This window comes from Pholcus phalangioides, unplaced genomic scaffold (genome assembly GCF_987345545.1).
Source record: "Pholcus phalangioides strain wild (caught in Gottingen) unplaced genomic scaffold, Ppha-v1.0 ptg000007l_1, whole genome shotgun sequence".
NCBI classification, from domain to species: Eukaryota; Metazoa; Arthropoda; class Arachnida; order Araneae; family Pholcidae; genus Pholcus; species Pholcus phalangioides.
This window is the reverse complement of record NW_028301600.1, coordinates 26,375,828-26,391,190: the sequence shown is the minus strand read 5'-3', so window position 1 is coordinate 26,391,190 and position 15,363 is coordinate 26,375,828. Positions and strand designations below refer to the sequence as shown.

General features: G+C 34.9%; 1 protein-coding gene across 1 annotated transcript in view; it reads right to left on the bottom strand.

The window, feature by feature from the left end:
• Positions 1 to 1,823: 1,823 nt before the first annotated feature.
• The window catches only part of LOC149085112 (uncharacterized), a 57,780-nt gene continuing 44,240 nt past the window's right edge, over positions 1,824 to 15,363 (bottom strand). Inside the window, exons 18-22 of the mRNA XM_089232922.1 lie at positions 14,149 to 14,196; positions 8,400 to 8,553; positions 4,413 to 4,475; positions 2,833 to 2,880; positions 1,824 to 2,025 (exon numbers count right to left, since the gene is read on the bottom strand). Coding sequence (XP_089089048.1) covers positions 2,844 to 2,880; positions 4,413 to 4,475; positions 8,400 to 8,553; positions 14,149 to 14,196 — 302 coding nt within the window. The 3' untranslated portion in view covers positions 1,824 to 2,025; positions 2,833 to 2,843. The remainder of the gene's footprint in view (positions 2,026 to 2,832; positions 2,881 to 4,412; positions 4,476 to 8,399; positions 8,554 to 14,148; positions 14,197 to 15,363) is intronic.

Here is a 15,363-nt window from a genome sequence, read left to right as displayed (position 1 = left end):
GCTATAAAAAAATCCAAAAAACGGACCGAAGGCTAAAATTGACGGCTTCAGAATTCTATAAATGTGAGACAGGATTCCGAAGATCTTTCTATTTCACACCATGTGCACAACCAAGGGCATAGCGAGGAGAAGGGGGGAGACTTGGTTGGGGGTCCGCCCCCCTCCGCCAGAAATGTGAGAAAATGACCCGAAAAAGATGTCCAAATCTATTGTTCTAACACTTTGGTCCCCCTCCGAAAGAAATTTCTGGCTACGCCCCTGTGCACAACCAACATCAGTTTTAGTCTACTGAAGTTGGTGCTGACACAACTAAGTCGAGTTCATAGGTGTCCCCATCCATTTGTGATTTGGTCAGCTCTTTTCTATGTCTGATACATGCAGATAGAAAAGATGAGCTCCTAGAATATCTGACAGATTAGTTTGATGCTAAAAATCATGCGCTGAAATAACGCGTGCTATAAAAACAGATTCTTTTTTAATGCATTCTCTATTAGCTGAATCTTTCATTTTACATGAAATGGTTCAAACATTTTCAGAAAGAGAAGTGGAGGTACATGTAGAAAAAGATTCCGAGGTGGACATAGTTAATTGAACTCGAGTGACTGCAATTTTGATGCTTCGAGACCGCCATTCCTTTGGGAAAGAGTGCAAACAATCGCAAGATGGTTTCTCTGAGCGTCTGTGTGTCTGTAATTTTCATGATGATTAGCGCTAAAATTCAGCTCACAACGTGGCTGTTTTATGTTAGCGCGTGCATTTATTAACAACAGAAATGTTCGTTCGTTGAATTCGTATTCGTTTTAGCCGAGGCAGAAATATATGAAAAAATCTTCGTTAGCCGAAAAATTCGCATGCCGAGGCATTCGCATCCGTTAGCCGACGTATCACTGTATAGCAGTAAACAACCTTGCAGGGATGTGATTATAACAGCCGTGTGGACAGAAAAGAAGCAGTTCACTCTTGAACAACTTTTTTTTTCATCTCTTGGGGACTCTTTCTTCTTATTTTTATCTCTTTTACTATCTTTTTTTTTGTATTTTCTTCACGGACTTGTGCATGGTCAAATAAGCAGAGTATCCTTCTAAGAATTAGGAAAAGCAGATGTTTGTTTCCCCACTGCAGCCATAAATATCACTCTCTTATACATTCGGATATTTATTTATCGTCAGTAGAACTCGTTTACACGAGATTCACACAAGCGTTTTTTTTTATATCATTTTAATAGAATTTATGAATCAGGTAGTGTTTTTCTTAAAACAAAATTGTTTCTTTCTGTAATTTCCATTACCAAAGATTACCAGAAAAAGATGATAATGAAAAAGAGGTGATGGTGTGTTAGTTTTCAGTTGGTGGTACGATAAGAATCGGAATGTCCGATACATCACGAATTGTATAAATTATTTTTGTGTGATGATATTTGCTTTTTGGTGGAGTGCTGTTATGCATTCTCTAAAAACACCCTCTACCGCCTTTGCTATTGCGATTCGACCAAACATTCTATGACCAAAAATGCTTGTTTAGGAGACTTGTATAACCTCTTGAAGTTTGTTCACACACACAGTATTTTGTATTACATTTCTCGCATATATCCAAACAAACTTTTCCTCAATTTCAACTTTATATTCCATTCTTTTTTTCACCCCATAGTACCCACTTTATATATTTAAAAGTTTTTACCAACTTATTTTATATTAAAATTACTTTATATTTTCTTACATTATACAGTAATTGAGCTACCTGTTGTGTGAGTTTATCAAATATATAAAGTTTTATTTCAATGAGGAAGGAGACAAAAATTTCATACACGCATTTTTTCTCAAACAATTCACAAATCCTTATTTCGAAGAAATAAATCACAATAATTTCTAAAGGTTGGTAGGTAGATAGAGTATTATATTAATCAACTAATAATCCCAATCTTCAACACACGCAAAAATACAAAATATCACCCAAAATGTTCTCTAAAACTATATTGGACGAAGTCCGAAAAAAGCCAGTCACATTAAATCATTAAGATTCTTCTATCTGCAAAGATAAAAAAAAATTAAATTACCTCATACACTCAGCTGGTAAATAAAAGTACAGATCTATAAATAAGAAATGAAAACCAGTATTTTCCGAAGAAATAATTTCTTTCTAGCAAGAGAAATTTTCAGAATCTTTATTCTGTCTGCACGGTATTTATCAAGTATCGAAAACAATGTGATACACTGATAGGAAAAACCAAATGAATCGTTTCATGTAAAAAGGGCATAAGTTCATTTTTCACAAAATTTATATTTTGACATTTCCCAATTCACTATATGCTTTTATGTGTTTATATCCCAAAACAGCATCATTTTGTGAAGCCTGGTAAAAAATATCCATAGCTAAAGTTTGAGAATTTATGCGGGAAAAGTACTCGTGGGTAGTTTGTTTTTTTCCCTGTTAAAAAAGAAAAAAAAAAAAACAAGTTTCTGTGACTGTTTTTTGTATGCAGCGATTCCAAATCCTATTGAAGTTCAATACGAAATACTATATCGTTCGAAATATACCGGTGAAAACTTCGTAAATTAATTTGGTAGTACACACACATCGCAAATTACTCAAAAAAAAAAACGCTCTGTTGCATTGAATGGTCATATTTAATCTAGAGAAGTGCATTTGAGATATAAACACAGAAAGAAAAATATGAAAATTGGACGCATTATGAATATCACGCAACGAAAATAATCTCTTGGTATATTTGATACCAAACGAAAAAACAAATTATCCTATACTTAAACACATACTAGCGTTCTTTGAAGAAAATAATACATAAATTCATTTAATGAACAAAATATTTTTTTATACCCGTGGAGATTCTACAAGGAACTATCAAGACTGTTATCGTCATAATTCCTAATAGAAACAAAGAAATAAAACGAGGTTATTGTTCATCTTAAGACGGGAGGAAACATGTTGAACGATATTAAATATGTTTGATTTTAAATTTCTACGAAAAGACATATTAAAGATCTTTCGTTACGCAAGTGAACGTAAAATACAAGAAATCTGAACCATTAAATTTAAACCACTGACTTGTGATTTAATTAGAGTAAATTAACTCTGGATCACACAGAAAACAATTTGATTGTTCAAAAAGCCATTATTGATGATTGCAGGGCCGAATTAACCATTAAGCAAAATATGCACGTGCTTGGAGCATTAGGAGAAAAAGGGCACCCCAAAAATGATCAAATTGTACATTTTTTTAAATGTACATTTTTCCCTCAACATCAACCAACCGGTAGAAATCCCAAAATTTTGAAGGGCACTTGATTGTACAGTTGAAGATCTTTATCAAAAAATTGACAGGATCCCACAGCCAGGGGAGTGTAGGGGGTATGGCGCTCCTGGCGCTGGACCCGCTTAGGGCACTGATTTTTACTCTTTTTTCGTTAAACATTACAAGGAAGAGATGCCAAAATAGATGCAGTAAATTTTAATAATAATAGATGCAGTTAAGAGTGACAAAGTAAATTTTAATTTTGGCACTGAGGATGACACAAAAGCAAAGAAACTAAGTTAATTGCGAACAAGAACTCGCGTTAATGCCCAGTTATTGGATTGAGATTTTGATCAATTTCCATAAAGTAAGCCCAGAGCCGTCTCAACAGCATCATAGGCCTCCGGGCAAAACAAATTTTTCTAAGCTCCACCCCCCCCCCCCCACAACCTAGCTATAAATACATGCCTACCAATTTACACACTCCACTCTATCTCCAAAATTATAACCAGATCAAATTGTCATGATGCTTCTCTCCTAGCACTTGAGGCTACCGAGACGTATCATATAGGCCTCGGGAGAAATTATTTTTCTGAACCTCCCTCCCCTGAAAATACCTGCTTATCACTTCACATACTTACCCTCGAAAATTGTAAACAGATCTAATTGTCATCAGATCCAGGGCTAAGCGGTAAAGCTGTGGGGCCTTCATATGAATTAATCCGGCCCTGGATGATTGTCTAACTATTCACTGGACCGATACATAACTATATGCGCGATATTGAGTACTATGATCAGGACCGCAACTAAATGTTAGGTCAGCCGGGGTAAGCACGCATTTTAGCGCCCCCTCATAATGTTGAAGGGGAGGTTAAAGAGTGAAATTTGCGCCCCCTCTAGTCAGGTGCCCGGGGCACCAGATCCGCCTGCACCCCCTTCCCTAGTTGCAGCCCTGATTATGATAAGCAACAATAGAATCCTCTTCTGAAAGTTCAAATGGTCATTCCAAAATTAGAAATTTTTGAAAGTTATGAGGACATCAATTCACTATAATCTGACGCGGTTTTTTTGTGTGAAATGTTTTTGTAAAAACAATAAGATTAAATTAAAAGTATAATTACTGTATACACACAGTGGTAAACATTTTTGTACATATATACTATACCTTTCTCGAATACAAGAGCAAGAGGGAACAGCCAGCATTTCATATTCAATACCAAACAAAAATCTATGAATAAAACGAAAAATTGTAAGTTCATAAGATGATCGAAAGCGCAAGACATAATAAAAAAACAGAACCTCTTAATCAGAATAGTAAATCCATCATTACTAATAGCTGGGAATCGATTAAAATAACTGGTTAATCAAAAAATTTTAACCGATTAATCAGCTGATTAATCGAATTTGAATTGAATATTTTCAATTGCTATTACTTTATAACAAACTCTTATTAAGAAACTTTTTTTATTAATTGATGTCACAAAAATATATTTTATTCATTTCACTCACCTATTCGCTAGATGTAAACAAATATTGCAATAGATAGAGATTGCTGCAAGCTTGAAGTAACACTGAACATTTTTGTCAGATAATTTTTTGTCCTGGAATTTTTTCATTAAAATTCTATAGTTTTTTTAGAAAATTATCATTTCAGGTTAGTCACCGATTTCGAAACTATTTTTGATCTTCATACTGCACTGTTACTTTTCTCTGGAAATTCCTCCCAAATGAGCCATACTAGGAAGTGGGAAGCTGATTTTTCCCGAATGCGAAAACTGGTTCAGAGAAGGAGGCAACAAATTTTTGTCTCGTCTTCTAAAACTTCCATCAAACCAAATTTAAAACTGAAATCATCACCAGTTTTCGTTGAATCAATTTGTATTTCCCCCATGTCGAAAACTTATTTTTGCAATAACCAAAATATTTTGGTCATTTGCATCATTTTTGTCGCACCACGGTCATTTTCTGCACACGAGACAGGGACCTACAATTCATTGCCGATTCCGAATGGCAGCCTGTTGTTTTTACATTTTATACTCACCGAAAGTTTGCTGCGCTAACCCCTCGGTGTGGGAATCCCGGCGGTAGCAATCTTTTTCTATGGTCATGTCGTCGTTTCCGTTCTACCCCGTGTCAGGAAGGTTTCGGATAAGAACGAACCGGGTATCGAACTCGCGACACCTTCAAACATCCTTTTTTTTTATTGGACTGAACATAACACATAAAACAACCAAAAAAATGGCATTACAATGACACAGACACTCTGTGACCTCAAGGGACTACAAGTCCTTCCAGTGAGTCAATATAAATTAGATTCAAGAGTTAATTGGATTATGCAACAGCCTTATTAATGTACTACTTGGTTAAATATTTTATAAAGTCATATGCATATTTTTTTTATTTTTTTCCCCTTTTTAGCTGAACAAAGAAAACATACATATATATATATGTGCGTAAATACAAACATAAAAAATTATTCAGTTGACATAAAAGTAAGCATTTAATATAGATGAGTTAATTAGGTTTTTGATTATGTCTATATGGTAATGGGCGATTATTTTTAACATCTTAGGGGTTATTTGATCGTATCTACTTTGCTTTGTTAATCTTTAATTTTGTTACAATCTCATCAATCTCACTATCATTAATTTCGAAAAAATACATCGAGTTTTATTTTCAAAAAGGTCTCTTCGCGTTCTCCTAAAGTCATTCTTCCGCTTTTTCGAGGCTTAGTTCGTCCTGGACTGGAGTATGCTGTAAGGTTTTGGAGACCATACTTACAGAGGGGCATAGACTTGGTTGAAGGGGTGCAGAGAAGAGCTACGCGTGTCCTTATTGGCACACGGGGCTTGAGTTATGAAGAGAGACTTCATTTTTTGAATATGTTTACATTGGATGAACGCAGGTGACGAGGAGATATGATCGAAGTGTTCAAAATTTTTAATGGGATGGATCATGAACTTTTAGTACACCGCCAATCGACTGCTTTTACAAGGGGACATCAGTATCGATTGGTGAGGGACAATGCAAGGCTATGGTGTCGCAGGGAATTTTTCTCTAATAGGGTTGTTAATAAATGGAATAGCTTACCCCCGGAGGTAGTAACTTGTAACACAATTGACACGTTTAAAAAGAAATACGACAAACATGTTGCGGTAAATCGAGAAGCTATCCATACTTAGAATAAGACAACCATAAGTATTCTTTATGGGCATTGTATAATATTTTATCACGTGTATATATTGTTTATAATTTTTATTAATTGCATTTTTAATTGGGTTGCTGTATTTTTGAAATATATGGCATCCATATTTTTATGGGCATCTTTTTCTCAGCCACCTCGTTGGGTATTTTGCTTGTTGTGGCGTTGTATTTGTATTTGTATTTGTTAGAGTAAGTTATTGTTTGCTCCTCCTCACAATTACAGTCTGTACCTAATTCCATTTCTTCTATGTTTCTTGTTATAAAGTCCTCATTGAATTTTTTTGCTATATAGATGTTTATTGCTATGAGAAATTGGAAGTGTTATTGTGTGCTTTACATTTTTGTTTAGAATATTGTGATTTACACATTTTCATTGTTGTTTCTTGTTATTTCCACATAGCCTAAACGTATCCCTAATGTGCTCCTGTTTTGTTTTTTTTAATATACATTTTCAGATCTTTATTATATTTTTTGTATTCTAATTCGTATGAAACAATATTTGGGTGTTTTTTTATATTTTTTGTACTATCTTTCTTTGTAATTTATTCTGTTTACTATTTCCTTCGTGATCCAATTGTTTCTGCTTATTTGGGGTTTCTTTTTAACTTGCTTTGTCCAGAGATTAGAATTTGATGTTATAATATCCAAAAATCTCGTTTGTATTTATTTTCTAGACATCTTTCCTCTAAGACGCCACCCAGATTTATATTTGTAATAAAATCATCGAATTCATTATAATTTATTGCATTTAAATGTTTGTCTTGATCATTTTTTCCTCCTGGTTTCTCTTGTAAAAAAATTGTAAATCCTATTACTGGATAATGGTCTGTTATTTGAGTTTTACATATCAGAAATTTTTGTGTTGTGTTTATTCCTTTGGTATTTTAGGCGAGTTCTTATCGACCTGGGCTAACACGCCCCTCAAAATATTGATCTGAATTTATGTTCATTCAGTTCACTATCTGAAATGTTATATCTAGGAATATAATTTAAGGAGTCTCATACTTTTATACTGGTGAAAACTATGCTCTAGTAGAAATATTAAAAACACTATTTATATATAACCACTGATTTATTTCAAATTTTTTACACATCTTTTCGATTGTATACGTACTCTAATACTTAATTTTTTGCAAATTAAAAAAAAATTCATTATAAACAGCTTGCGCACAAGATGAAATAGCATGACATCAATATACTAATTGAATAAAAATTAATTCAAAATAAAGGATATTGTTCAGTTCATGAAATGAAGCGAAAGATTGAAATTTCATTTACTTAATCTTATTTAAAATTAAATTTTAAATTTAAAAATTCGAAACAATTTTATACTTGGATGTTAATTTCAGAAAAGGTTGAGTCAATGAAATCTCAATCATTAGCTTCATTTCATGAAACAAACCGTTTCCTTTATTTTGAATCAATTTCTATTCAATTACATTGATGTCATGCTATGTTAAAATCATACGCGCAAGCTTTATTTAATGAATTTTTTCTTTTAAATTTGCAAAAAAAATTAAGTATTAGAGACATATAAAACTTTATACTGGCATAGGATAGCATATAAAATCAAAAATATGTGTAAAAATTTGAAATAAATCAATGGTTAAGTAATATTTTTAATGATGTTTATATTATAACATAGTTTTTCACTATTTTAAAAGGTATGAGACCCCTTAAGACCTTTAATCGGTTTCGTCAAACAAATCAAAACAAATTCTGAACTTTGAATAAAAATTTTAATTGAATTTTAATCGGATTGATAGAGTCGATTAACTCAACTAAAATTCTTAACCATGATTAACAATGAATGGACCGATTAATCGATAAATCGGAAAAAGCCCTAATCATTACAAATCAAAATCCTTTAAAAAAAACAAAAAATAAATATTTACCAGTTTATGCGTTAAAAGATTCATATAATTGGTCTACTTAAAGTACCACATACTTTTTGCCTTTTGCTATTTCTCTCTTTATCACACGTGCCCTTATGAATCTCGTGCACACGTTGGTTATGTCGGTAGCTTTGTCTTTCATGATTTGGTACTTCCGTATCTGTAGAAGCATGGGGTGATATGGACCCAATATAGACTTTCCCCTACCTTCATTAACAAAATATCAAGTCATTTAGTTTTCATGCTAACAATGTAACAATCAAAGCAAAACAAGTGATTTTCGCTGGTAGTAATGGACAACAATGGAATTGCGTCCGACATAAAAATATATACAATTCCGAATAATTTTGACTTCCTAAACACGAATTTTACCATGAAAAGTTTTTGTTGGCTCTCGTTTTGGAGATATTATCATGTGAAATGTTGAAAAAGTGCTTTATGAGCGTTATTGTATGATAAAAAATTGATTAGGACCATACGATAACGTTATCAGAGAAAATGGTCAGCCTCGTTGCTGGCTGACTACTGTCGGACAATAGTAAGAAATGCTCCTTATGTACAGTACAAGCCAAAGCTGCATTAGTGCAAGAGTGGCTTTGGTTTAACTTACAAGCGGCTTTGGTACAAGCGCATGCGCAATGCAAAACTAAGTACGTGTCAGAAGCCGATAAATGAACTATTGTGTTGTAATACATTTGCGTTTCTATGTATTTGGGTTGTTTTTTTCAAGTGTATTGATGTTGTGACTCTATATATATTGAAGTTGCTATGTATTTGTGTTTTTTTTCTGTACAGGGTGCATAGGTGTAGCGAGGGGGAGAACTTGGGGTCTGGTCCCCCGAAACGTAAGAAAATGAGCTAAAAAAGGGAAAAAGATGGCCAAATATATTGTTCTATCACTTTGGTCCCCCGAACGAAATTTCTGGCTACGCCCCTGGGTAACAGGATGTATGGCATTTTTCTGGAGAACCGTTGATCCTATGGAGGCATACCTCTAATTAGAAAGGTATCCAAATCACGTGTAGCACTCAGCTACGTCATCCATGCTGCAAGGGGTTGTATAGCTATTAAAATAAAAATGTTAACTTTTTATACGGATGCCTTGTGCTCAAGTACCCAATTACAAAGTTGCTACATTGCTCTCTAGACTAGATCCTTCTATCGAAAGGAGGGTCAACTGTGCCATAAACCACCTGTCGTAGAGGTATGATTCTAATTGAAAAAATGTTCAAAAGGTGTTCAAAAATTACCCTGTACCAGTTTTAAGACGAAGAATACCGTGCGCGTCAAGAAATAAAAAATATATTTTATACTGTCCCCTTGTTCTCTAACTTCCTATTGGAAAGTTGCTGCCCTGTCTTTTCTGAACCAAAGGGAAAAAACCAAAGTATTTCAACTTTGTATTCCATTCTTTTTTCCACCCGTATACTACTTAAAATTATTTAAGAGTTGTTTAAAAGTTTGAAAGTTTTACAACACTTACTTTATATTAAAATTATTTTATATATTTCCTACACTACAGGGTGATTCAGAAAACACGGGGAAAACTTTAAGAGGTGATAGTACACACCAATACAAACAATTGTCATCCAAGAATGCATGGTCTAACATAAAACGCAAACCCGCTAGCGCGTTTCGAAACGGCCGCTCCGCAAACGTTAAAACGGCATCCCTGTTGAAATTTACCGGGAGAAAAAGAACACAACGTGCATGCAAATGTAACCTGGGGAAGAAGAAACCGTATACAAATCTACGTCACAGTGAATAAAAGGCGCGGACGCCAGCCCTCTAAAGTTATTCCATCGTGTATCCGTTCTAACAGTTGTAATGTACGGGATAATATGGCGCACTTTGGTAATACTGAAAAAGCAAAGATGCATATGGTTTCTTTTCTTCCCCGGGTTACATTTGCATGCATGGTGTTCTTTTTCTCCCGATAAATTCCAACAGGAATGCCGTTTTAACGTTTGCGGAGCGGCCGTTTCGAAACGCGCTAGCCCATTTGCTTCCATGTTAGACCATGCATTCTTCGATGAAAATTGTTTGTATTGGTGTGTACTATCACCTCTTAAAGTTTTTTCCATCTTTTCTGAATCACCCTGTATACAGTAATTGAGCTACCTGTTGTGTGAGTTTATAAAAAAAAATGGAATATACAAAGTTGAATAGAAAGTTTAAAATGTTTTTAACTGCAATACTCCCTCAGATATTTCAGTTAAAAAATCGGGGAAAAGTTGGGAAATATGTTACAGCAAAATCTAATGGACACATACACACACAACGCTCCTTTCCCTCATTTTTATGGTGTCCTTTCCCAACTTTTCTTCGTTTTTGAATTCGAATGTCTCAGTGAATATTGCAGTTAAAGATATGGAATATTTTATCTGGACTCGGAAAAGACAGGGCAACAGCTTTCTAATTGGAAGTTAGAGGACGGAGAGCATATAAAAATTTAGATATTTTTTATTTTGTGACTTACTGTATTTTCACTCTCAAAAAATTGGTAGAGTAATTTTTTAACACATTTTGAGCATTCTTTAAATCGAAACAAAACCTCTATGACAAACGGTTGATGAGATAAAGGCCACATTAGCACTTACGGGATACCCTTTATATTTATATTTTGTTTTTATATACTTATGAGTGTTTAATGTATTGTATTGTGCTATTAATCAAATATGTAATTTTAGAGAAAATTGTATCCAATCCAGCCTTTTTATGATAAAATTTGTGTTCAGCAGACCAGCTTGCATAAGAAATGACTATTTTTGGTTTTGACTTAGAAACTTTTCAAATTTTATTATTCAGTGTGATTAACCAATAAACTAAAAGTTTAAAATCCAATAACCGTAAATTAAAAAAAAGAAAGAAAAGAAACTGCTATCATCATTCATGTAAAGCATAGTTCTCCAAACTGTTTGTTCCATCGCCCCCTTCTTCAGTGAAATTTTTTCTCTCATCGCCCACAACTCAAGCGAACCCATAGCATCCTATGTTATACCAGTAGCTTCTATCGCTCCCTGGGCCTTTCCATCGCCCACCAGGAGGCGATATTGCCCACTTTGGAAACACTGGTGTAAACTCATGATACATATACATTGCTTTCTAAAATTAAGGACCGGCAGTATTCCACGGAATTCAACCCAAAATACGGAATGTTAAATGCAGAAAAGATTTGGATAAGAATGCTCGGGTAATACTAAGATGACGTATATCCTAATTACCAAAAAAAAAAGCATTCGGGGTAGCTTAGGACTCTTGGAAACCCAAGCTGACTTATTCATTCGATCTCTTCTTGCCCCTCCCCTGTCTACAGAGTATAACTGTCAATCAAGGTACCCCCCCCCCCCCCACGTGGTTGGATTGAACACTGAAAGAAGGAATGATTGACATAGCAAGGACTTTATCATAGATAAAGCTTCTAGCAGGACCTTCTTAAGAGCATCACGGGCCCCCGGGCCAAGTGGTTTTTTTGAGTCCCTACCAGGTAAGTTATAGAAAATTTCAACCAAATCTTATTTTTGTGAGGCCGCTCTTCTCTTGAGACCCCCATGCGTTGAGACGGCACTGGCTCCTAGAAACACACTCGATATTAGGTATCTCAGTCATTGAAGTATCTTGTGAGACGGTCGTGATTTCTCGTATATTTCTAATCGAACTTCTATCGTAATGGGGGGAAACACTAACACGCCACCATTAGAACGAAATATATATTTTTTTAAATTGGTAATTTAAAAATTGCGAGCATCTTAAATAAAAACTGATTCACACAAAATTTGTAGAATGGAAATAATATGCTATTGTTGTTGTTTCGTATGCAAATGCAGTCCTTTTTTTTGTTTTTTTAGTAATAAAACGTGTTTTTTTTTCGTTATATTCATTTATTTTATTTATTTAAAATTATTTACTGGCGAAAAATGACTAAAAATCAGTTACAAACGTCTTTGGATATGCACAATTAAACACCAAGCACAAAAATTACAGTACACAATTAAATAACTTTCCACACATTGAAAAATTTATTTTCTAATTCATTGGAAAATGTTATAGAAGTTTTAAAATTGTTCCTCGGTTCAAAAAAGTTAGATTTTTTTTGAGCTACAAAAATTTATCATTTTTAAACCAAATACACACAACATGGTGATTCCAATACGAATTTATAACATTTTCCGGTGTTTATGCATAATCGCCTGTTTGTAGTCCTAGTAAATTTGATGTCATAATCGAATGAGAACCAGATTTACTGGACATTATGCATAATCGTCAATTCAGAAGAAAACTCCCATCCCCCCCCCCCGTTAATGTGCTATTGCCCGAGGATGAAACAGGACATCACCATTTTTGTGTGATGTATCTCATCAGTATTATTGCTACACTCAATCACTGTTTTTTTAAGGATTAGATGCCACTTTGAAGAGAAAAAAACTGCCGACGTGGGGCCTGGTTGTCGAGGCGCCTTAGGGACAGCTTAGGCTAGTGGTTATAAACATTTGGATGCCCGCGACTCGCTTGATTTCTTTTATGTGAGTGAAAAGCCCGGTCATACGCACGCCTAATGGGGCATAAATGGGTAAAAATGAATCGGTCAACTATTCACGGCCCGGTGGTTGAGAAACACTGGCTTAGGCGACTGGAATAGGGATCCTGAGATGGGACTGGAATAGGGAATAGTTATATCTAAGGCACCTTGATAAGCTATATCCATTGGCTATAGAAACAGCTATTGGCTGTAAGACGCCTTCATATACAGTGTATTAAGGAGTTCTAATTGGCTGTAGCGATAATACTGACGTCACACTTCGCACGAAGATGGTGGACAAGTCAGACTGGGTTTCCAGGAGCCCTAACTGAGTGTTTGGAAATGCGTGCGCTTTCATTGTAAAAAGTTCAAGTTGATCATTATAGCATTAAAGGCGCATATACACTAGCGCGCGGATCATGCAATGAAAGCACTCGCAATTGGTTGTTCAATAATTTGTACGGTGTTGTGAACGATTCTTGAGCTGATTTCACTTGACCCACCTGGCATCGGTTTTTTCAACGAACACAAAGGAAAGAAGTTTGTGTACCCACGAATGGATTAGAACCGCTGCAGGGGGTCGTACGTTGCAAGATCGGATCGCATGATCGGTATACGCGCCGTTTACGCTCCTTTCACACGTTACGGATTCGTCCGTGCGGAGACATTCCATTGGCAGCGTGGCAATTGGGTGGTAGCTTTCACATGATACGGACGAGTCGCCGTTCGGTGAAGCCACCGTCGTGCCGCCGTTCACTGCCACTACAACAGACGGCTGCCGTGCGTTTCCAAGAACCCAGTGACACGTAACTAAATGCATGCTTTCACATGCTACGGACATTCAGCCGTGCGGAGATACTCTGAGTGGTTTGGTTATAAAGTTTTCTTATATTTTATTTTTTTATAAAACAGTTCTTAGTTCAGTTTATTTTCTCTCTAGATTTTACTTTTAAAATTAGCAAGAATGTGGCTATTGATAGTGAAGTTCTTATTACACTGGTCGAAGCTAGACCTATACTTTGGGATAAGACTTTGGATAATTATAGGACAGAAACTTGACGAGAAGCATGGAATGAAGTTTGTATTGAACTTAACAGTGAATTCGAAGAACTGGGAGATAAATAAAAAAAAATTTATTTGGTAAGTACTACAAAATTTATTCACGTAATGCTACAAACAGTATTAAACTTTGAAAGGCAATAGCTTGAGATAGGCAATAGCGTGAAAACATTAACCAATAATATCATTGTATATACTGAATATAAAAAATAATGCTACTTTACCTTTCTTAGTAGGGTATGGAATGGGCTCAGGATTGTGTCTGCTTATACCTGATAGGTAAAAAGTAAAGCATAATTAGATTGATTGAAAAAATTATCAGATAATAATTATCGGAATAAGAAATAAAGACAAATACATAATTTTATGACAAATTAATTGGAACTTGCAGTGTGCAATGTGTGTAAGTAAATTTACACAATTTTATTTTGATAGAAATATCTTCTGCATTATAAATTAATAAATATTCTGGGCTTTATATGAAAAGCACAATCATTATTATTGTAACCATGATAATACGATATTACTCTTATTTAAAATATCGTATATTGATCAGTGGTTGCTGTTGACCCTGTCGCGGAGTTGCATTATCAACTAATCTGGAAGAAATGAAACTGAAAGAAAAGTTTTATTTCCTGGAAATATTTAAGTCAAATTTCTCATCGAAATTTCACCTGAAGAAGATCTACAGGGTGATTATAATTAAAGTTCCCGTACTCTGAGTAGTTTTTCTCAAAAGCTGCTTACCCGAATACTGCCAAATTTTTAGGATATTTTGATGAAACCATGGGAGAAATATTTATGAAATAAAAAAACTAGTTCAACTTTTGACCACCAGGTGAAAAAAATGTAACTTTTTATTGAACTTTCCTCTTTTCCGTGGTCCATATAGCGTATGTACCAGAAATAGAATACGTCCTCTAGAACGGGCGCTACATAGGTCGCGGAATAATGTCAGTATACTGAAACCGCTCAGACCTATATAGCACACCCTATGGTTGACGTATTCCATTCAAACTTGGTATATACGCTATATGGACCATGGGGAAATGTAAAATGCAATAAAAATGCTTAACTTTTTTTACCTGGTGGTCGAAAATTAAACTATTTTTTTAATGCATAAATCTCTCTCCGATTAAAAGATCCTAAAAATTTGGTTGTATTCGAGTACAGCTGAACTTCAATTATAATCACCCTATGTACATGAAAACAATTAAACGCAGGGCGTTCCAGAACTTTACCGTTAAAATGAGGGAGGCGATTGTACACGTCAAAGCAAACAGTTTTCGTAATGGAACCCATGTCGCAAACTGCTATTCCAGGGATGCGTGCGTTTACCCACTTCAGAATTTGGCAAAATCTAGGAGCAGACAGAGGCCATGGAGAGCAACAGAGAAATGGACAGCAACAGAGAAATTTTATATATACGGTGAGAGAGG